Source organism: Pelophylax lessonae (genome assembly GCF_965119305.1).
Source record: "Pelophylax lessonae genome assembly, chromosome: 2".
Classification (NCBI taxonomy): domain Eukaryota; kingdom Metazoa; phylum Chordata; class Amphibia; order Anura; family Ranidae; genus Pelophylax; species Pelophylax lessonae.
In genome coordinates this window covers 411,268,003-411,292,182 of record NC_138769.1, presented here as the reverse complement: position 1 = coordinate 411,292,182, position 24,180 = coordinate 411,268,003, and the positions used below count along the sequence as shown (strand labels likewise).

The window sequence follows — 24,180 nt, the reverse complement described above, 5'->3', positions numbered from 1 at the left end:
CCCCCATGCACGTGCCTGTGTAATAGGATGACCCTGCTTCCATGTCTTTAGTTGCAAGAGAAACAGCTCCTGTATTGAACTGACTAATATGATGGATGACAAAATGTCTTTAATATGGTTTCACAGTGTTTTAAGTATACTGATAACGTTGAAAAAAGTTTCTGAAATGAACAAGCTTTACATGTAAATTGAGTAAGGCAATAAAGGTACGCAGGGTCAGATTTCCTATAGGTACTGACTGAGCCTAGGGCCCAATAAGGAAGGGAAAAATATGTAAAGGAGACCTTTTCCACATAGTTTCCTCATATCTCTCTACACTGGGGATCCATTTAGGGCCTGTAATATTTGGCTTTAGGCCAGTGTCAACAGGCGAATGTTACTTATTGTATTGACAGGTGCATTTGTCCTACAGCTGACTATTTTCATCCTATAGACTTATATAGGGAGAGAAGTTTTGATGAAAGAAAAGCCCATCATCACAGACTTATGTTGTTATGTTCACTCCTTTAAAAGCTATAAAATGACTGCAAAAAACGACTGCAGATTATGTGTGTTTTGCTAGTTAGCATTTTGTAATACACGTGGGCAACTGTGGAGAGAAACATCATAAATTACGATGTGCCAGGCACAAGTTTCCTGCCAAAACATAAGTACAAAAAGCACAAAAACAAAATAAGTAGGCCTTAGGGTATGCCATAACAAGAGGCCCAGCAAGAATTGTTCAAGAACTGAAATATTTTCAACTTCTTCCAGAGCCTCTCAGGAGCTCCAAATCCCAAGCATCTTAAAATGCATATATTGATCTGAGAAAGCAAAGTTGTGGGCTTCTCCCATCTCATGTGCCAAACTACTGTCTTTGAAAGAGGAAGTAAAGCTTCTTCTGTAACTTGTACCTAGAGGTAAGCCTATGATAAGGCTTACCTATAAGTACTGTAAACATCTCCTAAACATGCACCGTTTAGGAGATATATACTTTGCATGCAGCCAGTGACATCAGTGGCGCATGCGCTCTGAAGGAACGGCCACCCGCGCCGTTCCTTCAAAGCCCTGTGCCGTGAACAGCGGCTCATGTGCGCACGTGTGGGAGTGACATTATTGCAGCTCCAGCCAATCAGATGAACCCGAGAGGAAGATGGATGAACATGACGGCTGTGTCAGCAGTGAGCGGGCGCCGCTGCGGGGGAATCGTTCTAAGGTAAGTATTTCCTAGTATGCGATGCATACTAGCTCTTTATGCCTTTGTCTTTCAGGTTTTCATTCATTCTTTTTTGGATGTTAACAACCTCTTTAACGACTTCCGCACCAGCCGCCACAGTTGTACGGCGGCAGTCTGGCGCTCCCAGGCAAAGCGTCGTGCCTGGGTGGAGCTAGGGGATGATCGCGTGCCGCCGGAGGCGCGCTCCCACCCCCGTTCCTCAGCTGGGGAGCCAGCGCGTGTGCCCGGGGGCCACTCACAATCTCCCGCAGCTGAGGGAGAAAGACAGACGGCTGATGTAAACACAGCCGTCTGTCATTCTCCCTGATGTGATCCTGCTATATAGGATCGCATGTCTCTGTGATTACTTCACAAGCCACCCCCAATGACAGTTAGAATCACGCCCCTAGGGACACACTTAACCGACTGATCACCAGTAATGTTAACCCCTTCCCTGCCAGTGTCATCTATACAGTAACAGTGCATATTTTTTGCACCGATTACTGTAGTAATGTCACTGGTACCCCCAAAAGTGTAAAAAATGTCAGTTAGGGGTCCTATCTGTCCGCCACAATGTCGCAGTCCAGCAAAAAAAAAAAAAATCGCAGATCGCCGCCATTACTAGTAAAAAAAAAAAACAATAAAAATGACATAAATCCTTCCCGTAGTTAGTAAACGCTATAACTTTTGCGCAAACCAATCAAAATACGCTTATTGCGATTTTTTTACCAAAAATTTGTAGCAGAAGACAAATTGGCCTAAAATGTTAAAAAAATTTGATTTTTACATTTTTTTTGAGAATTTCATATTAAAAAAATTTGAAAAATATTTTTTTTTCAAAATTGACGCTTTTTTTTGTTTATAGCGATAACAATCGCACAGGTGATCAATTACCACCAAAAGACAGCTCTATTTGTGGGGGAAAAGGATGTCAATTTAGTTTGGGTACAGCGTCGCACGACTGTGCAAATGTCCGTTTAAAGTCACGCAGTGCCGAATCGCAAAATAGGGCCTGGTCTTTGAGCAGCCAAATCCTCCGGTCTGAAAGTGGTTAAGTTGACCATCATATTTAAGGACCACATTTGAGGCCACCTGCTTTTATGGATAATGGCTAGAGGTACATGTAGCAACTTAAGGCTGCACACACTTTACTCAAGTTATTTTGAATAGAATGGGTTAATTTCATGTGAATTAAAATCCTTTAAACAGAAATCATGAGCAACTTAACATAAATTATTAAGATAAATAAAAGCTACTTAGTGGAAAGCAGAGTAGACAGAAGTCATTAGAAGCAGACATCTAGCATAAGTATCTGCACATTTTATTCATTTTCCTGACCTCCCTGGGTTTATGTCAAAACTGAGTTTATGCAAGAAGCCAAATATTCAGATTATTATTATTTATTCAGTCCTACACTAATGGAGATTAACTCTACTGTCTTTAACCCCTGAAATCAGACAGCCTTTCAAATGCCTGACCTCACATTATGATTGCTATTCACTGTTAGGAGTTTGGAGACAGCGTATGTTGCCATGCAGTTAACAGGTCAACAACTGTTAAAGTGATTGTAAAGTCTCAGTGCTTTTTTTAGTTTTAAAATAACAAACATGTCATACTTACCTGCTCTGTAAGTGGTTTTGCACAGAGCAGCCTTGATCCTCCTCTTCTCGGGTCCCTCGCAGACGCCCTTGGCCCCTCCCTCCTGTTGAGTGCCTCCACAGCAACCAGCTTGTTATGGGGGCACCCAACCAAGCCACAGCTCCCTGTGACTATTCAGGCACGGAGCTGCAGCTCAGCCCCCCTCTCTCTCCTGATTGGCTAACTGTCTTTGATTGACAGCAGCGGGAACCAATGGCGCCACTGCTGTGTCTCAGTAAATCAGGAGGGAGAGTCCCAGAAGGCCAAGGCAGTTATGCACATTGCTGAATAGAGATGGGGCTCAGGTAAGTATTAGGGGGGGCTGAGGGGGGCTGCTGTACACAGAAGGCTTTTATGCATAGAAACCTTCTGCCTTTACAACCACCTTAAAGGCTCAAACACACTTTAAGAAAATTGGGCAAGAATTTTCATCCAAAAAACTTTCGTACGATTTTCGTATAGTGTATACTTTCTAAAGCCAATTCCAACATTCTAAACGGAAATTTTCAACGAGACAAGCTCCAAACTTTTTCTCGTTCGGGAACACAACTAACGATTTTTGCTTAATGTGTACCGTTTATGTATGATTTTCGTACAAGAAAAATCAGAAAAAAAGACTGCGCACGATCAGAAACAATAAACAAAAAAAAAGCCTATATCGTACGAGAATTTTCATACAAATTTTCTTTCATTGGTTCCAATTTGCTGAGAAACAATGAGGAAAATTGGACAATCGTTCGCCCGATTTTCTTTTTTTCTTTTTTTACCCGATTTTCTTAGTGTGTACCCTACATAAGTCACCTCCATTCCCCAATAATCAACCTGAATTGTCAGGCTCTGAAAAAGTAAAGTTAAATAATGGGGGAAAATATAAAACTCCCTTACTTATATAAAAAAAAAAAATCATCTTGGATAGAGCAAGGGAGGGTTATAACCTGTCAGATTTATTTTTGCTATCTGTGTTCTATTGCAGGGATTTCCCTTCACTTCCTGTCCCATAGCCAAACAGGAAGTGAGATGAAATCCCTGCAAATTAAGGAAATACCTTGGGGACCCCCAGGTCACCAGAACTAGTGTACCTATTGAAAGATTTTACCTCTATTACTTTTCTGGGTTTAACCAAAAATTTGAGCAGAGCAGAGCAAAGCGTGGTCGGTTCCGTAGCTATGCTCTCCTCCAATGATCAGACTTGTCCTGACACTCCCCCGCTGCATAGTCATTCACTGGGAAGCTCAGTGTACTGTCGCTTCTCCTCCCCTTTTGGGGTACTGCTTGGACCTTGAATAAAGGGGTACATTCTGAAAGCGTGTTCTGAAAATTTGGAAGATAGTGCAAATAAAAAAATATCATGGACAATACTCAATTGTTCTTGATCCAAAGGAACTCGGACAAAGAAGCTCCAAAGGAAAAAAAGGGCAAGGTGTTTGGGACACCTTCTGTGTGAAGCAGCCCCCCTCAGTCCCCCTAATACTTAACTGAGCCCCCTCCTCTCAATCCAACCATGTTGCACAAGAGATGCGGCTGTCCGGGACACTCCCTTCTCATTGGCTGAGACAGGCACCATTGACATCCAGTTCTGTCAATTAAAGTTAGTGAGCCAATGAGGAGAGAGAGGGGTGAGGCCAAGCCACGACTCTGTGTTTGAATGCACACACAGAGCAGCGGCTCGGGTGCCCTCATTGCAAGCTGCTTGCTGTGGGGGCACTCGGCAGGAAGGAGGAGCCAAGAGAGCTGAAGAGGGACCCATGAAGAGAAAGATCGGGGCTGCTCTGTGCAAAACTACTGCACAGAGCAGGTCAATATAACATTTTTGTTATTTTTATTCTAAAAGCCAAGACTTTATTATCACTTTAAGGATTAGTGCTTTCATGCAAGCCAGACTAGGCACAATTACATTTTCTAAGATTTAGTATTGTGCTCCAATTTTGCTTTAAAGATTAAAAATATGCAGTAGCCTGAAAGAATGATGTCACATATTACAAACGTTTGTGGTTCAGAAGAAAAACCTGCACTGTATGTAATCAATCTTTTTTTAGCATGTAAGTAAATGAACAAATTCTTGGGTGTCAAATAAGTTATATAATAACCACATTGGCTGTAATAGTTATACATTATACATCCTGGATTTTCAGCTTTGGAGCTGAATGTGCAGATCTGACTATATAAATGTATGGTATGTCCACATTTGCTAAAGACTGGCTACCTATGCCCAAACCCAGTTCAGGTGGACAGCCACATCTTGTATACTGTATATGGGTACTCTAAACAGCACTGCTAGGTTTCTACTCTAGAAAAATGTACAACTCCTGTATATCAGACTACAATCTTCTACAGAGATAGAGAAATGGTCACTGTATGAAATGCTGGCTTCAGCTTTGCCATTGTTCAGCTCGTAAATGTTTACCAAGCAAAACACTGAAATCAGCACTGACTCATTTGTATTACAAACCTCGGTTTTTCACAAGCCTATCACATCACAAAAGGACCTCAGTAAGTTTTTATTGTCCCTGTAATGGTTAAGAAATTATTACCTAATAACAGTTAATGATACAAACCCTGCAAACTGTCTATACTGCACAATAATATTGAGAAAAGCTTGTTGTCATGATTTATATAATTCTTTAGCTTTTTTTCAAGTCAGAATTATAGGGCGATCATTTTAAAGTGGAGCTCCACCCAAGAGGGGAAGTTTGCTTTAAGCACTTCTCTCCACCAAATATGCCCCATTTGTCATGTCATCTTTGGGGGGGGGGGGGGGGGGGTACGTCGTTTTGACAGGTACCTGCTCCCACTTCCGCTTAAGGCTTCTTTCACACGGTCCGCCTCCGCAGGCGGATCCGTGTTGCTCAGCGGGGATCGATCCGCGATCCCCGCTGAGCCGGGCGGATGACAGCTCCGTCTCCGCTTGCAGAGCGGAGAGGGAGGTGTCTCAGCACCCGCTGCCCTCTATGGGAGATCGGAGGAGAGCGGACCGCTTGTCCGCTCTCATCAGATCCGCTCCGCTCCGATTACTGAACGGATGGAAAAATAGGGTTTCCATCCGTCCAGATTTCAGCACAGGATCAGATGCGGATGGCAGCGGGTGTCAGCGGAGGTGACCTCCGCTGACACCCGCTGCCCCATAGAGCTGCATGGAGGATCCGATCAGATCCGCCTACAAAACTGACAGGCGGATCTGATCGGACCGCCCGTGTGAAAGAGCCCTTAGTCACCTAGGCAGCTTGAGCATAAGTTCTTATCTCCCCCACCCTACTTGCATTCTTCTGGGACACGTCAGAGGTCCCAGAAGACTGCCCGACCAATGGAGAGGCGCTGCGCGGCTCAGGCATGAGCAGTGCGCACCTGGCTGTGAAGTCACAAGCTGTCACAGCCAGCTGCCCACACTTGCAATGCCAGCGAGGGAGAGAAGCGAGGCTTCAGGTGGCCGCATCGATGGAACGTGGGACAGTTAAGTGTGTGTATATTAAAAGACGGCAGCTGCACTTTTTGTAGCTGCTTACTTTTAATAAACACAGAAATGAGTGGAACTCCCCTTTAAAGGCTAGGCAAAATCAATTATTTGCTACTGGATTCTAATTTTGTTTGGTTGAATAACCTGCATAATTTTTAATGATTTCAGAAAAATAAAAATCCTTGCTGTAATTCCTGGCTCCAACTCTGTGTGCCAATAAAGAAGACTTTAGGCCAAACAAGAGTGGTATTGGGTTGGTGGTTATGGTAATGGAAAAGTTTGTATCTATTAGTAATCATATTTTCTAGCTTAGAAGATCGATTCCACCAAAAAAAAAGAGAAAAAAGAGCTGGGTGATGATAAGAATTTAGGGTACTGCTTAAAGTTGGGTGACGCTGGGTAAATGCAACGATGGGTAATGCTTTAAAGTCTATTGGGTGATGCAGAGGCAATCCACTCTTTGGATAAACATCAGTTGGACAAAAGACCCTTCCTGATCCTTAAGTTTCCTTTGGGAGTTAGGGGCACTGGCAATCTTCCGGCACTGCTGTTCTCACACCTCCCCCAACTCACCCCCCCACCCTCTCAAATGACATAAACACGAACACTGAGACAAGCAAATACGACTGGGAGTTGCAGGCAGCATATGGATGATGCCTGTACCATCTCTAAAGTTCATGGATTCATTAAGAATTACTTTCACATGTTAGGTTCAATTAAAGTCAACCTATACTAAAACTATATTAAGATGGATAACAAAGTGACAGAAGAGCTGAAATACCTTTTCCTGAGTAAAAACTACTCAAAATGCCTAGCATTTGGTCACAGGATCTGTACTGAAGGGAAGAATCAGCCAATTTCTGGGCTCCCCTTGAACAGAGATCAAAAGACGGATGTCCAGGGTTTCTTTTTATGTAAGCAGCACTCGAGGGATCCCTAACAGCCTTATTTTCTTGGAAAAGTAAACAATTCAGATGTTTTAACATTTGAGTTTTGGGCAGCTTTAACATGGATGCCTATTCAGAGCAAAGCAAAGGTTGACTTTAATGCTGGCCCTCACAGTGGGCTTCCCAGCTCTATTTCTAACATAATGTTGATTTTAGAGAAGAAAATCGCAGATTTGCAACTTAGTCTGGAACCAGATAAGGATTCACAACTAGTTGTCAAGTTCAACACTGATGTGAAGAAAAAATTGGAAAAGATAGACAAGGATGTTCATAGAAAGAAGGTAAAAAAGTACAAAAGAGACTCAGAAGATTTCAAACAGAATCATGTGTATACGTGGCAGATACCTGTAGAAGGGGTTCAGCAGGTTTCAGCCCCTCTAATGAGACCACTCGGTGCTAACCTGCAGGGTACCCCCAGGTCTACACCTGTAAGACCAAAGGGTCCGTCAAAAAAGACTAAAACATACCCGGGTGGAGTGTTAAACAATAATAACCCACCTAATCAACCCTCTGTGGTGAATAATCAAACATCACAATGGCAACAAATTCCCAATAATAACAGAGGTGGTTATGCCAACCAAGGGAATAAACAGGGGAATCAATACCCGATGCCATTTCCAACACAAAATAGATACGAAAGTTTGGCCTATCAGGATGAACCATGGTCCCCAGCTCCACCCCCCCCCCCTCCACGTCCTTTTTTATGGAGGGGTGGCAGAGGCAGGGGAGGGAGGAGAGGGGGGAGACCATGGAGGGGACGCCCCGCCAGTTGGGGTCCTCCACAGAACAACAGGGGTCCTCAGTCGGATCAGTGGAGACCTACTCCACAGATGAGGACAGACCCCCAGCCAGTTCCCGAATCAGAGGTTGTCGAGCAGGAAGACGACAACAACAGAAAAAGAAGGAGGGTAATAGACTAAAAGGTATATACAACTTAGCACAAATCCCTCTTAACAACAAGGAGATTAACATTCTAAACGCAGGTTTAAAATGTGCGAAACACAAACCAGTTAATAATTTCAATGTGTTTGTGGATGTACATAAATACATCAGAAAAATTAATCTCAAGAGGTATTTTCTGAGTTCTAACCGTACAGTCAATACGGTCCCGAGTAACACAAACTTACAGAGAAGGTCGGTGGACAGTGGATTAAAGAACAAGTCCCTATTCAATCCTCCACAGCCCTCTAATCAATACGTTGAAGTATTTAAGAATTTACTGATTAGAGATCTAAATAAAATCAAACCGGAAAAGGGAGTAAATCCACGGTATATACAAGAAGGCCTTGAGTCCTTGGAGAAAAGGAAGGACGTAGTCATCCGACCTGCTGACAAGGGCGGAGGGGTGGTGATTCTGACAAAAGAATTTTACCACAAACAACTTTTAGAATTGTTATCAGATGCCCAGACATATGAAGTACTAAGGGGAGATCCGACCTCTCAGTACAGACGAGAGTTGAATCTCTTGGTAGAATTCGGCTTTGATAAAAATATACTATCTAAAAAAGAAAAGAGATACCTGATGCCCAGCTTCAGCAGGGTACCAACAATATACACCCTTCCGAAAGTCCATAAAGATCAACTTAATCCCCCAGCCCGGCCAATTGTTAATGGCATTAATTCTGTGTCTTCGAGGCTGGGAGAATATTTGGACTTTTTCCTTCAGACTAGTGTTACACAACTGAGGTCATATCTTAAGGACACAAAGGACTTCCTGCTCTCCTTAAAAGAAGTATCCTTGCCGTCCAACTCGGACATATTTCTTGTAACTGCGGATGTAGCATCCCTGTACACAATAATACAACATCAGGATGCTCTCTTAGCCCTTAATTGGGCTTTTAGTAAGAGATCCGATATTCCCGACCCCCAGAAGAGGTTCTTGCAACACGCGCTTGAGTTTTGCCTATCGCACAATTATTTTTGGTATAACGGGATGTTTTACAATCAAAAAAGAGGAGTTGCGATGGGCGCGAAATTCGCGCCGAGTCTTGCGAACCTCTTCATGGGGGAGTGGGAGGATCACTTTATATATGGAGCACAAAGGTCGGAGCTAATCATGTACCGCAGATACATAGATGACCTATTTTTTATATGGTCGGGACCTGAAAGCTCTTTAGAAAGGTTTTCATCAGAATTGAACTCCAATCATAACAACATTCGCCTGGAGTTCAGTTGGAGTAGGTTATCCATTCACTATCTGGATGTGGAAGTCATGCTGAACAATAACATCTTACACACGAAGGTTTATTTTAAACCTACAGATAGAAACGGCTATCTGCCCATTCAAAGTGGCCATCACAGTAGTTGGCTAAAAAATATCCCTAAAGGCCAACTACTGAGAGTCAGGAGAAACTGTTCTTTGGATAGTGACTTCTTGGCCCAAGCGACAGTCATCAAACAGAGGTTTGTAGACAAGGGATACAATCCTGCACATTTGGACAGGGATATCAAGGAAGTGGCTAAACTGTCCCAGGATGCATGCCTTGCGCCGAGTAATAGGAGTTCCACTGTTAACCATGAGTGGAGCTTCATTACACAGTTTAATACACAACATAAACAAATAGAAGACGTAGTCAGAACACATTGGAATGTGTTGTGTATGGACCGTATCTTGGGTAAAGTTTTACCAGCATCCCCTTCTTTCATCTATAGAAGGGGTCCAACCTTTGGGGACCAGGTAGTCCAAAAGGTGTTGGATCCCCCAGTTAAACCAAGAATGTTTTGGGAGGAAAGAAGTGGCTTTTATGCATGCCGACATTGTAGGGCCTGCAGACAAGTACGGACACACCTACGTAATTTTACCTCCTTCTTCTCTTCTGCCAATAACCAAAGTTTTCAGATCAAAGATCTCATCACGTGCCATACCACACACGTAGTTTATGGTATGGAGTGTCCATGCGGCTTTATTTACATAGGCCGCACCAAGAGAAAATTGTGTGTCCGTATTGCTGAACACCTCACTAACATTAGAAAGGGGTATAAACACCACAGTGTTCCATTACACTTCAAACGCCACCACAACAAAGACCCAACAAATCTCAAATTTTGGGGTATCGAGAGAGTGGATCCAGTTTGGAGGGGCTCTAATCGAGTGCGAGAACTCTCGAAGAGAGAGACTCACTGGATCTACCTCACGAACGCTTTGCACCCTAATGGGTTAAACGTGGAGTTAGACATAAACTGCTTCATTAGCAATTACTAAAGTAGTTTATAAATGTTAATTTTTAACTTCTGCGAGCCTTTGTGTTTTGCACCATTGTCTACATTTAGGTATTTGTAAATGCTAACTGTCCTTTGTTAGGGCTTTTTTCTAACTGGCTTAAATTGACTGTGATGATGAGGGCCATCCTTAGGTGGTGTTTTATAATCCCCTTTCTTTACGTTCATTTACCTGCATTTGTAATTTTCTTTTTGCCTTCTTTTTATGACGTTGTAATTGGTATTTAATAATTTTGTGATATGTATGTCCCCTATATAAGAGGATCACATAGTCTTATCTTTTCCAGAATTTTATCATTATTTTATATGTATCTTAAATTGTATTTGTAATATGTAAAGTAGCATGTGAAATAATGTATCAGCATAGATCTAAGTGTCCATATAGTTCTCTGTCAAAAGGAATGTATACCAGCGGGAAAACCTGGATAAGGTGTCCCGCGGGAATAAATAATAATTTTTAGGACAAATTTGATATATGTGAATGAATCTCCTTTGATCTGGCTTCTGCATTATTGCGGGAGGGGTTTATACATTCCCGAGGATTGCTCATACCAGTGAGGAGAGGACACATAATTTGCGTATGAGCCATATCGTATGCAAAGAGTTAAGCTTGTTTACTTTCCGGGTCGGAGGTGAGCTGGGTTGGTCCGAGCCTTGGCGTAAAGCCTAGGATTGGTCCGCGGGTCCGGAATGGGCGGTCACTGACGCGGGCCGTTGATTGGACAATGTCCCGCTCTCCTTCCGGCCCATTAAGGTATATCAGAGAGGCTTGATGGTGCGTGCTCGCGCCCTCCGTAGAAGTCCGTGTGACGAAACATGTAAGGGCGCGAGCACGCATCCATTAGCTGTCACACAGAGTCGGTGTTCCGGAGCTCGGGTTCCCTTGGCTGCTAGAGGTAGCGGTGAGTGACCGGCACACGACAGACAACCTATATTTTTTACATGCTACTACCAAGTCGCATTTTTGTGAGTGTATTTGTATGGGGGATTGGGAATTTTAAATAAAGTGTATTTTACGGAATTACACTATTGGTCCTCCCCCTTTTCTTTTCCTCTCATGTTCCGAGGATTATATTGCTGTTTATGTCACGTTGAAGTTTTTATGCAAGTATCTGCTACTGGTGAAACCGGAGTTTGTTTACCTGTGATCCGTATACCATTTTTGGATTCAAATCCTTCTCAAGGCGGTCTCTTTCCCAGGTTTTGGTGAGTTTTTACTACCTAGGGGGACACGTTTGGAGGTGTGGTGACGGTGGTCCATCTCGGCAGTGAACATCACTGGTGGTCTATAGGTTCTCATTCCAGGATCAAATATACCATACGAACTTTTCAACATTACACAGCTTTTGTGGTTATCACTCACTTAAAATGGACATTTGTTTGCATCCTTGAGGATTAACATTGGATGCATTATTTCTGCATATTTAACTAGGGTCTTTTATTTAGCGCTGCTAGTGTATGTGATCCTCCTTTGGTTTTCATTATACACCTTTGCAAGATATGTGAAATAGCTCCATGAACAATCTCTTAACGGTCAAATGTCAAAATGTCATTATTAATGATGCCAAATACTGATTTCAATAAGATGGACAATGTGTGTATTTCCATAAATAAGTACATACTTTCTTTAGAACCAGCACTGCTAGTAACCCCAGACCCGGCCGAAGATCTTCCCACTGGGCTGGAATGCTTGGCTCCCCTCCCTGGGATTTTCAGTCCACTTGGCTTCAGCATATTTGTGGCTCTTGCTTCACCTTGTCAGCAAATTCACCTCCTCGGTCAGAGTCTTCTCACGTTTAACCATTAGCCTTGTGTGGTTTGGATGCTTCCTCTCACGCTTGGATACCTAGAACAAAAAAAAAAATCACATTGTTCATACAGTACAGATGAATGTGCTTGTGATATTTCAACATATATTATTCAGAATGATTGTTTATATCCTAATACATATAATTGTGTTTGTTTCAAAATTAGAAGAATGGTGAAACATCAATTTTTCTACCAGTTGTTACCTTTTACCAGATACTCATCTAAGGAGAAATCAAGGTAATCAATTCTATCAAAATGATTTTGTTTTGTTTTGGGGTTTCTTTTAACAATTGATAAGGTTGACAAGAAGGGTATTTAATTGTATATACGTATTACAAGTGACGCACACCTTCTAAATATCTTTATACACGAGCCCCAAAATGATATCTGCAGAAAAGAAGATTTGATTTAGCACTCCAAAAATCTATGTAATGCTCTACATATATTGTACATCCACAGTCCCTGTCTTCAAGGAGTTTACAATCCAAGGTCCCTATCTTATATGCATAAAGACACACATCCTAGGGCCAGTTTAGAGAGGAACCAATTACATGTACAGGGATAAAATGCAAACTCTATGCAGGTAGTGTTCTTTTTGGTACTCAAAACAATTACCTTGGTGCTGCAAAGCAGATGTACTAACCACTATGCCTCTGTGATGCCTTTGCATGTAGTAATGTAAAAAAAAGTGTATATTCTGCTACTTTTACTAATCAGTGGTGCACATATGCTCAACTACAAGGCTGACTGCTGTTATTAGCTCACACTGTGTACAAGTAAGGAAATTATACAGTATCCAATATATATATATATATATATCAACAACAAAAACTGATTCAAACTAAGCAGCACAAATCTGATTTGCACTACTGTTATCCAGTGGTGGCTGGTGAAGTTTTAAGATGATGGGACGCCAGACCCTGCCCTTCCTTTTGACCCCTCCCACTTCTCAGAAGCCCTGCCCCTTTTAGTCTGCACCCACTTCATGGGAATCAATATTTTTCCAGAACTCTATTTTCATGTTCTTCATCTAAGACCGTTTAATATGGGATATACTGAGAAACCCCCTATTATTTATTTATTATTTATTTATTTCAGGTACTTATATAGCGCTGTCAATTTACGCAGCACCTTACATATACATTGCACATTCACATCAGTCCCTGCCCTCAAGGAGCTTACAATCTAAGGTCCCTAACTCACATTCATACATACATAGTAGGGCCAATTTTTTTTTTTTTTTAACAGGATCCAATTAACCTACCAATATACTGAGAGCCCCCCCCCCCATGATATAATAGTGTGTCTCTCAGTATAACCGATAATAGGGGAGTCTCTAAGTATATATCCCATATAGGGGGTCCCTCACTCCCAGTATACCCCATATTAAGGGGTCTCTCCGTAATAGTATAATACGTAATAGGGGTAGGGGCCCTATTATGGGATATACTGTGAGAGATACCCTAAGGGATATCCTGAGAGACCCCCTGTTATGGCATATACTGACTGAGAGTAAGAGAGACCCCCCCAATATGGAATATATATTGAAGGGCCTCTATTATGGGATATACTGAGAGACCACCCTTTAATATAACCGGGGGTCTCTCAGAACAAATCCCATATAGGGGGTCTCTCGCTACCTTTATATCACATATGGGGGGGGTCTCTCTTACTCCCTAAGAGGATATACACACAATATGACACACACTAAGGGGCCATCATCATGCCAACATAAATATCACCCTTTATTTTAAAGGAAACAACCTATTAGGCAGCCATGTATTAGAGGGAAATAACAACCTCCACACATATATAGGAGAAAGTGGTCTTGCCCAAGGAGCTTACATTTCCAACCATGGAGGGTCTCTGGGTATAGAGGTACACCTCCACACCAGCACTCAGCAATGACATGTGTGGTAAGCCATGATGCAATGTTGACCAGTGCTGACAGATCATGGAGCATTCAGATGTCCAGACTGAGTCAGGTCGATCTCATAGAAGCTGAGAAGGGCCACCCTGCCCTGGCCTGAGGTGGGTACAGTACCCTGGTGTCAGTACAGGGCAATGAATAGAGATGAGACTGAGGACAATCCTCCCCCGCTCTCCAGCCTGCCAGCATCACAGGTCTTTCCCCGGCTGAACTCCTCCTCCAATCCGCAATCACTGCCTCCCCACCCACAGTGCTGGATGGAGCTTTCCCCTGAGCTGTCAACTCACACATCCTGAAGATGTGCTCCTCTCCTTCTACCGATTGCCCGTCCTCCACTCTGCTCTACATAATGGTGGGCTTGGGTCCCTGGTGGAGACACTGGAGATGGAGACCATGGTGAGTCTGACTACCAGAGGAGGGGGAACTACCAGAGGAGGGGGGGGGGGGGGGAATGACATGGCTGACAGCAGGCCACTGAGCTCCCTGATGTTCTGCTGTCTTCTGGCTCAGCAGTGTAACTGGACCAGGGTAAGATCTCCACCCCCTGGAGCAAATTAGGAAGCTCAATAGCTCCAATTAATACAATGGGAGACTGGCTAGCAGCCAGTAAGCGTGAAGAAACTGTTTACTCAGTGTTATAAATACAGTTGTAAATTATTTTTTGGATCAACGTTCTGTTTCTAGGCAGATTAGAGAAGAAAAAAGGCTAATCATGATTAGACTTTTTTTCTATTATACCTAGCAACAGCAGCAGAGAGAGAGATATAACAATCAAGGAAGAGAACTGCAAGTGCAGGACTAGCATTTAAAGGCACAGAACACATTTTATCACACAGACACATATTAAGTAAGTTTACACAAATTTAAAAACTCAACAGAAAAAATGTTTATATCGTTTTTTTTTTTATTTATTTTTTGCAACAAAAACTGGTGGGGCGCTGCCCCAGGAGCCCCTATAGAGGAGTCTCCATTGGTGTTCGCTCTCTGGAGGATCCAGGTCTGAATACTAAATGGTCTTTCTTTTTAATCTACAGATAGATCAGGCATAGCAGGCAAAATCAGCATCTGCTTATGGAGGGATCTATTTTCTATTTGGTGGCCATGTTCAAACTCTCTACCTGTGTGTTCAGCCATTAAATAGACTTGGGCTACAGGGAAATTATGGGCCATAATGTAATATATTCTGAAACCAGAACTTCTCTTATATAAAAATAACACAACCAGGAAAAAATTGGCGCTTTCATCAAAAATAAAAATAAGAAACTAAAAGTGCAAGAAAAACACAATACAAACCAGAAATCAAAAAAGTTGCGCTATAAAACGTGACAAAGATTAATTAATGAAATCATCATTATTAAATAAATGTCCATATTATAAAAATTACCCAAAATGTGAAAAAACATCATATCGATGTGCATGAAAAATAAAAACACCAGTGATAATGTTCAATTTTAAATCTGCCGCTATGTAGTCATGCAATTCTTCTGCAACAAAAAGACCTTCACCACCCAAAGTGAATCCTTCACCGAAAACAGATGGCTTCTTACCAAAATAACCTGACCATCAAGGTCATCAACGCTTGTGATATAACCCAGCCAGGGCCTCTGGAGTGGGAAGCAGCATATATTGTATGGCTCCAAAAGGTTATCAACCCCATGTCCGCCTCCACTTGCCACGGCTGATGTTGCTCGCCATGAAACCGCGTGCTATCCCGAAAGGACGGGCGATGTTGTGTTAGCCGGCCAGCTTTATTTTCATGCGTTCCTTCTCTGGATTGCTGTAAGTGCATTTCTTGATTTTATAATAAAGTAGATACAATTTTACACTGTGGAGGATTGTTATTTCTTTTATGGCGAGCAACATCAGCCGTAGCAAGTGGAGGCGGACGTGGGGTTGATAACCTTTTGGAGCCATACAATTTATGCTACTTCTCACTCCAGAGGCCCTGGCTGGGTTATATCACAAGCGTTGATGACCTTGATGGTCACGTTTTTTGGTAAGAAGCCATCTGTTTTCGGTGAAGGATTCCCTTTGGGTGGTGAAGGTCTTTTTATCACAGAAGAATTGCATGACTGCATAGCGGCTGATTTAAAATTGAATATTATCAGTGGTGTTTTTATTTTTCATGCACATTGATATGGATTTTTTTCACATTATGGTTACTTTTTATAATATGGACATTTATTTAATAATGATGATTTAAGCCATTAATCTTTGTCACGTTTTATAGAGCAACTTTTTATATAAAAAAAAATCTGGAATAGATAGTACATAATGACTGGATATTGGATGCCTGAATTTTATATATAAAAACTATTATAATATCATAATATCACTATTATAGCTGTGAACACGTTTGTGGAAGCTGTTCCGCAATAAGTACAAATATTGAAGATTTTTGAGTGTATAAAATTCTCGCTTTAGGCACCTCTCTTGTCTTTACAATTAAACCTGTTGTTTGGGTGAAATGCGTTACAGCAGATCAGAATCTACAGCTAGCAAGATTTAGCAACAAAGCTTTTATACTGCAGTGACATTATCACAATGTTGCCTGTCAGTTCTTGGAGAGTTTGGTGTATCGAGTGAGGTAACGCTCTTAGTGCCGGTTCACACTGTTCCGACTTGTCGGGCGACTTGGTCGCCTGACAAGTCGTGCTAGATTCTGTGCAATTGGAACCGTTCTAATAGGAGAGACTCAAGTCTGTGCAATTGTTATGTTGTAAATTATATTGCTAGGACGTGGACAGAAACAGAAATTAAATTGGTCTTTTTCTTGGAAAAAAAAAATTAAATTAATAAAAAAATGCCTGATATTGAGCTGAAACTTTAATTGAAAGACACCTTTTACATTTTGGAGAAAAAATGGAAATGGTTTCAAAGAAGGAATAATACCAAGCCATGTGCATGACCTTGGAGTACTGAAGACCGTTTGATTTCTTTGGAAAACCAATGCAATGCCTTACACGGCCCTTATCCCAATGAAAGCCAGAGACAGGAGCTAGGTAAATGATTTTCATAGCTTAGCAGCTATTTTTACAGGCTAAAGAATGCAGACAATCTCAAAGCAAAATAACAAAAGTAATACTATGGAGATAAACGACTGCCTAATTTTGCTAGCCCTCCAAAAGAAGGTAATACAACACATAGAATAGATACCACAAACATGACAAGGCACCCTTACAACATCCACTATAGAAAGGTGTTTATAAAACAGCTTCTTAAATCCTTTATCCTGAAGGGATGAGAAGCTCAGGGCAGCTGCTAATGTGTTTTATACAAAAGTCAGCAGGATGCTTGTATACCCGTCTATTTCATAGGAAACGTTACAACAGATGTTCATTTATGCTGAAAAAAGTTGGGAAATTCGACCCTGTGATACCTTTACTCTTGTGTCATATTAATATAAACATTATAGCAGCTGTAATACTAAAGGCTGCATTTGTTACTGTTTAGGGTCCTATTTGGGCCCAAAAATGGACAAAACTTTGTTTATCAAAAAAAGTAAAAAAAAAAGAAAAGAAATTTACTAAAACAAATTCTCTGACTAAATGTTTATAAAACCCCAGTCCAAAGAGCTACCGTATTTTATAAAAATATTAACTTAGTTGCCGCACAGCGTTCAAAACGCACTGCACTTGCAATCTCCAGCGTGTGTCAATGCAATGCTAACAACACCCCAAATACAGGTTGCAAACGCATCGGCTCTCTGGTCTGCCCCTCCAGCGCTGACTGGAGCACTGGGCTGTGGAGGGGGTGGGAGGGGCTTGGTCAGACTCTCAGTGGCATGCCGAGTCTGTCCCAAGCCTGGACTAAGTGGCAACTGAAAATGGGTCACAGGAGTGCAGCTTTGGCTATACCTCTCCTATAAAGTAGTGCATGCACTACTTTTGGTGCAGTGCAGTGCAAATTCAGTCCATTTAAATGAATGGGCTAAAAATGCACTGCACTCAAATTGCACAAAATCCTAGAGTGAACTGCCCGTGCTTAGAGGCAGACTAGGAATTCCTGGGGGAGACTTACATACAAAGCAATGAGAGGCTGACAGTACCCGCAGCCATTTATGGCTGTTCACATGTAATCAGATGTGCAACGATTCCGTGTGGATGATCAGCCCTGAAGCAAGCTGTTTGGGTCAACCGCCAATCATCCACAGGTAACCACTGCATTTCTGATTACATGTGAATGGCTGTGGGGGCTGACAGCCTTTCGTTACTTCTTATGGGGCTTCTGCACACAGCTGTTCACAGAAAACCCCCTGGGTCTCCTGAAGGAATTCAAAGTCTGCCCTAAACACATGTGTAAAAAAAGCCTTTAAGTGTCGGCTAGTGATTGCTTTCAGATCCAATCTTGGTGATGGATTGTTGGGACTTTGAGAACTTTACAATATCCGCCATGTAAAACTGTACAGGATAAGTTTTATGTTCTGTAGATCGCCCTTACTGCATGAATTTTATAGTATGGTTTAAAAGTTTTAAAAGTACAATATTCAGTTACATGACTGGCATGCTGACCTATTGACTTTAATACAATCTGAGCAGACTTGTATAAAGTACTCGAAATTTCTACTTGAGTAAAAGTACAAGTGCTCAATCAAAAAGTGACTTGAGTAGAAGTGGAAGCGCAGAAAAAGTTACTTAAGTAGAAGTACTAAAGTATTCAACATTTTTTTTACTTAAGTATTGCAAGTAGTTTTTTCAAAAAATTTGCTACTTAAGTACTAAAAGTAAAAAGTACCAGTAGTTTTGAAAAAAAAATTCTACTCAAGTACTGAAAGTAAAAGTACAAGTACTGTGTTATGTAGTTATTAAAGAAAGAAGTCAAAAGTTTGAACATCATATTGTTTTTATTATTTCAAATGATTTATTCAAATGATTAACCTGTGTTTGTTAGTAGTTTCTTGATGCACTTTAAGCGCTGTAGCACCATTTATTTGTTTGTTTCATATTTTCTTTTTATTGGAAAGATTTGGTATAGCAGCTTTTATTATACACAGCCTTTATTTTCGTATGCGCTGATTTACAAATGACATTATACACATTTTTTTGAGCTTTATGCAACCTGCCATCTACTGTTCTGGCAGTGGTAATTTTTTTAAAAGTAACGAGTAACTATGCAGCACAAAAAAAAATACTTGAGTAGAAGTATCGAAATCATCGAAAAAATGTAGTGAAGTAAAAGTAGAAGTAGGAGAAAAAAATTCTACTCTAGGAAAGTACAGATACCGCATTTCGGTACTTAAGTACAGTACTTAAGTATTTCTACTTCGTTACTATACATCTCTGAATCTGAGTCAATGACCCAGAACAAATATGCAGATCAGGAAATACAGAAAATTCATCAATTTCAGGATTGTTTCAGCTTTATGGCTTTGTGTATGCCAACCAGAGGAACAGCATGACAGCCAGGCAGCTAGCATTTTTGGAAGGTGATAATCACAGCCTTCATGCTCTTCTTATAGGAGGTTTCCTTAAAGCGGAGCTCCAACCAAAAGGGGAAGTTCTGCTTTAATCATTCCCCCCCCCCCTCCCATGCCACATTTGGCATGTCATTTATTTTGGGGGGGGGGGGGGGTGGGTACCTAGTTTTGACAGGTACCCGTTCCCACTTCCGTTCGGGCTGCACAAGCAACCTGAGCGGAAATTTTGCTCTTCCCCTCCCTGCAATCTTCTGGGGCATGTCACAGGTCCCAGAAGATTGCCTGACCATTCAGAAGGCGCAGTGAGACTTGCGCATGCGCACCCCGCTGTGTAGCCGCAAGCTGTCACACTTGTAATTCCAGTGCAGAGTTTAGGGAGAGTACTGAGGGTTCAGGCGGCAACACCGCTGGATCCTGGGACTGGTGAGAGTGTGTTTATTAAAAGTCAGCAGCTACACTTTTTGTAGCTGCTGAATTTTAATCAACACAAAAACTAATGGAACTCTGCTTTCAGTTGATACTAATAGTAGGTAGCCCTTTCCTAAGGCATAAGTAAATACTTATAATGTAATACCTTGAGTCTGCTAATGTCTGCCTATGGTCCTAGGGTGTCCTGTGCCCTAACCCTCTCTCCCGCTCTTTTCTGTTGGGAGCAATAAACTCACTTTTTTTCATCCTAAAAGTGACTGGCGTCCATCTTTTCTGCAACCGTCACCCACCATGCCTAAGAACAAGCACCCTGAGGCGAAATGTTAGCCCTCCCTGATGCCAGGGGGTCACAGATAATGGGGGCGCTACAATAAGTAACACCAGTTTTTAATGTTCCCCCAGACAGAAAAAAGGAGCATTTAACCCTTGTTGTGCAGGGCAGGCCCACTGCAAGTGTAGTTTTTACATTTCCGTGGACTTCACTTTAATTGCAGTGTTATTTTCAGGAATGTCCAGGAAATATCTGACAAGGGTAGCTGGATAACAAATCCAAAGTGACAGAATTACAAATCTTTTGGCAGAGGTAACGCAGTTTTTATATATGTCATTTTATTTATGTATTTAGCTATTTGTCTGGTGTTCAGCTTTAGTAGCTGAACATCTGACCTACAGATTCCACAGCAGCAGAATCCAGTGTATGCTTGCTCACTTCCTGTAATCATCACATTACTGCTGGTCCATTCAATGCTTCCAGAAGGGGTTCACAAGCTTGCTGCACTGACAGAATCTGACAGTACAGCATGTGTTGTCTGGGCTTCAGGAAAAAGATGAGGACTCCTTTTTTTTATTTTTGATACAATCAATTCCAAATGTTTTATTACACGTGGCAGCCAGTTGATGGCTGCATAATGAAAGGGTTTGGATGGAGCAGACAACAGAGGGTGTGGGGCTGCCAGGAAATGTATAATCTATCTCTTAAAGTAAGGATAACTGCCATATCTTTCCAGCCAATAGCTGGTCGACTGCCAAGTGCAAAACGCTTAGCCTCAAATCCTGCGCAATGAGGCTTACTATATCACCATTCAAACATAAATGAATCATATTACTTTATATACCTGTACTCAGCATTTGTCAGCAAGTTCAGTCAGCCTATCAGGATAAAACCCGGATTAAATTTTCATGCTGGAGACATCAAGAAATAATGTGACCTGCATGAGTTCACATGGCTTAAGAAATTAAACAGACTGCCACGCTATTAGTGTCTCTTTTTGGCTTATTTTTAGACATTAATATGAAATAACCAATAGCAGCTGTCCTATTTATCCTCTCAACAGCGTATAGCAGTCAGAAATATGAATGATGCTTCTAAAAGGTTGCCATGGGTTACTGCCTTTTGCCAGAAAATGTACTTATTATACCCATAGTCAAGTGCAGTTGCTGTAGATCTGAGGGGAAGATCTGAAATGAGGGGAAGCTAAAGATTTCTATCATCCAAGCATGCGCAATGCAGTTTTTTTTATTTTCCTTGCATGTCCCCCTCAGAACTAGAGCAGAGTGCCCCCTAACATAAAATGTGCCCATCAGCGTTCCCCTTATTTTATGTTAAGGGTCATGCTGATGGGCATACTTTATGTTAAGGGGCACGCTTATGGGCAAATTTTATGCTAAGGGTCACGCTGATGGACACATTTTATGTTAGGGGGCACTCTGATGGGCACATTTTATGTTAGGGGGAACTCTGATGGGCACATTTTATGTTAGGGGGCATGCTGATGGGCAAATGTTATGCTAAGGGTCACGCTGATGGGCACATTTTATGTTAGGGGGCACTCTGATAGGCACATTTTACACATTTTATGTTAGGGGTCACTCTAATGGGCATATTTTATGTTAAGAGCAACGCTGATTGACACGTTTTGTTTTGCCCATCAGCGTGCCCCCTAACAAAATGTGCCCATCAGAGTGCCCCCTAACATAAAATGTGCCCATCAGAGTGCCCCCTAACATAAAATGTGCCCATCAAGCGTGCCCCTTATTTTATGTTAAGGGTCACGCTGATGGACACATTTTATGTTAAGGGGCACTCAAATGGGCATATTTTATGTTAAGAGCAACGCTGATGGACACGTTTTGTTTTGCCCATCTTTCTGAGTCATAGCACAGACTTCAGATTCGGACCTCGGCCCAAAGAAAATTTTAGCGACCGGACCTCCTTGAATTTTAATTTCATGCTGTAGTATGACATATCTAGTAACTAAATAGTGCATTTCTTTATATAGGTCTATGCATCAGACCAAAAAGAGGGACAAATAAGGAGAAAAGAGAAATGGAGGGATTTGGTTCCACAAGAGGGACAGTTTCTCCAAATCAGACACAGTTGGGGGGTATGATATACGGTTATTATTTAATCTTTTACATTTTTGCTGTTTCAAAACTTTGTTTCTGTATATAATTAAACCATTTATTAGTTATTTTTTAGTTATATATAACTTCCCCTTTTGGGTTTATGTCCTCTTCCCCCCTCCTCTATCACATTGGTACATTATTTTTTTTTTGGGGGGGGGGGGGGGAGTACCTAATTTTGATAGATTCCTGCTCCCACTTCTGCCTAAGCAATCCCTTTGGGACCACATCACGATTCCCAGAAGGCTGCAGGACCATTGCCAAAGCGCAGCGGGAAGCCGGCGGTGAAGCCATAAGGAGTCACATCCGGCTTCCCACATTAAACATCCTGGCGCCAGGGACCCGAAGAGTGGCAAAGAAATAGCCCCGGTGAAGACAGGGCTGGATCCTTGAAAAGCTAAGTTTCCTTTTAGTTACAGTATTTGTAACTGCTAACTGCTATCTTTTTTCTTTCTAGGATAAAGATCCTCTTTAATAATTGTATATGTACATGGGGGCAGCCAAATTCTTTACTGCTTCCTGCTTTGTGGTACTGAACAATGGCCGACCTTTACTGCTTCTCTCTCTCAGTGCAGCTCTCAGGGTTGGGTCTGATCCACTAAAAACAATGTCAGTATCTTATCTCAAGAGTTATGGATAATGGAAAAACAATGCTTACTCTAGTTTTAAATAATAACAAAAATAAGAAAAACCAAGTATAAAAATGGAAAAGTCACATGGAAAAAATGACTTCAAGGGTAAATTGGTGGATCAAACTGTGTGCTCAGTGGGGGTTTTACTTACTAAAGGCAAATAGACGGTGCTTTTGCAAGTGCAGTTGCTCCAAAGCTTAGTAAATGTGCAGAATCTCTGATGACTTCCATCATCCAATCATGTGCAAGCAAAACTGCTGTTTTTTTATGTTATTTGCATGTGATTGGGTATTGTTTTCAAGAGGAAGCTATCTTCATTTACTAAGTCCTGGAGCAACTGCACTTGCAGAATGCAACTGCACTTTTCCAAGTGCACAGTCAATTTACCTTTAATATATCAATCCCAATGTCTTCTTGTTGACCTTATACACTTCTGGTTCACATCTTTGGTTATGACCCGAATATATAGGAGATTCTCTCTTTCTCATACACCTAAACTTTAAAACGAAAAACAAATTGTAAGTCTGCTTGCTACTGGACAGGGAGACCTGCAGATGGTGAATATTAACAGTTTAGGAATATTACATATACTATGTAATTATACTATGTATATATATATATGTATATATATGTGTATATATGTATATATATGTATATATGTATGTATACTATGTAATTACATATACTATGGAATATTACATATACTATATATTACTGTATGGTGAATTTGTATTGGGATTGTATTGTTGTAAACATGACTAGTTCATCAGTTCTAAGCTAAGATTTGTATACCTCATTGCTGTCTACTTTAAAGTAAAAAAAAAAAAATGATAAAAACAAGTAAGTATGCTGTACATGGATGAGATTACCGCTATTAATATTATTATTATTATACAGGATTTAAATAGCTACAACAGTTTGCGCAGCACTTTACAATGTAAAGGGAAACAATACAGCAACAAAACAATTCATTACAAGAGAGTTGGGAGCGCCCTGCTCCTGGGAGCTTACAATCTAATATGGAAGGGCTGGTGGAACAAAAGGTAATAACTGTGAGGGATGAACTGTTGGGAGAAATAGAAGATTTGGTTATTAGCTGAGGACAGGATAG

General features: G+C 41.4%; 1 protein-coding gene across 3 annotated transcripts in view; it reads right to left on the bottom strand.

Annotated features, from left to right (window-relative positions):
* Positions 1-24,180, bottom strand: part of CLIP2 (CAP-Gly domain containing linker protein 2) — a 196,309-nt gene that overhangs the window by 108,667 nt on the left and 63,462 nt on the right. For all 3 annotated transcript variants that reach the window (XM_082245205.1, XM_082245203.1, XM_082245204.1), the window contains exon 2: positions 12,073-12,296. In XM_082245205.1, coding sequence (XP_082101331.1) covers positions 12,073-12,184 — 112 coding nt within the window. In that variant the 5' untranslated portion in view covers positions 12,185-12,296. The remainder of the gene's footprint in view (positions 1-12,072; positions 12,297-24,180) is intronic.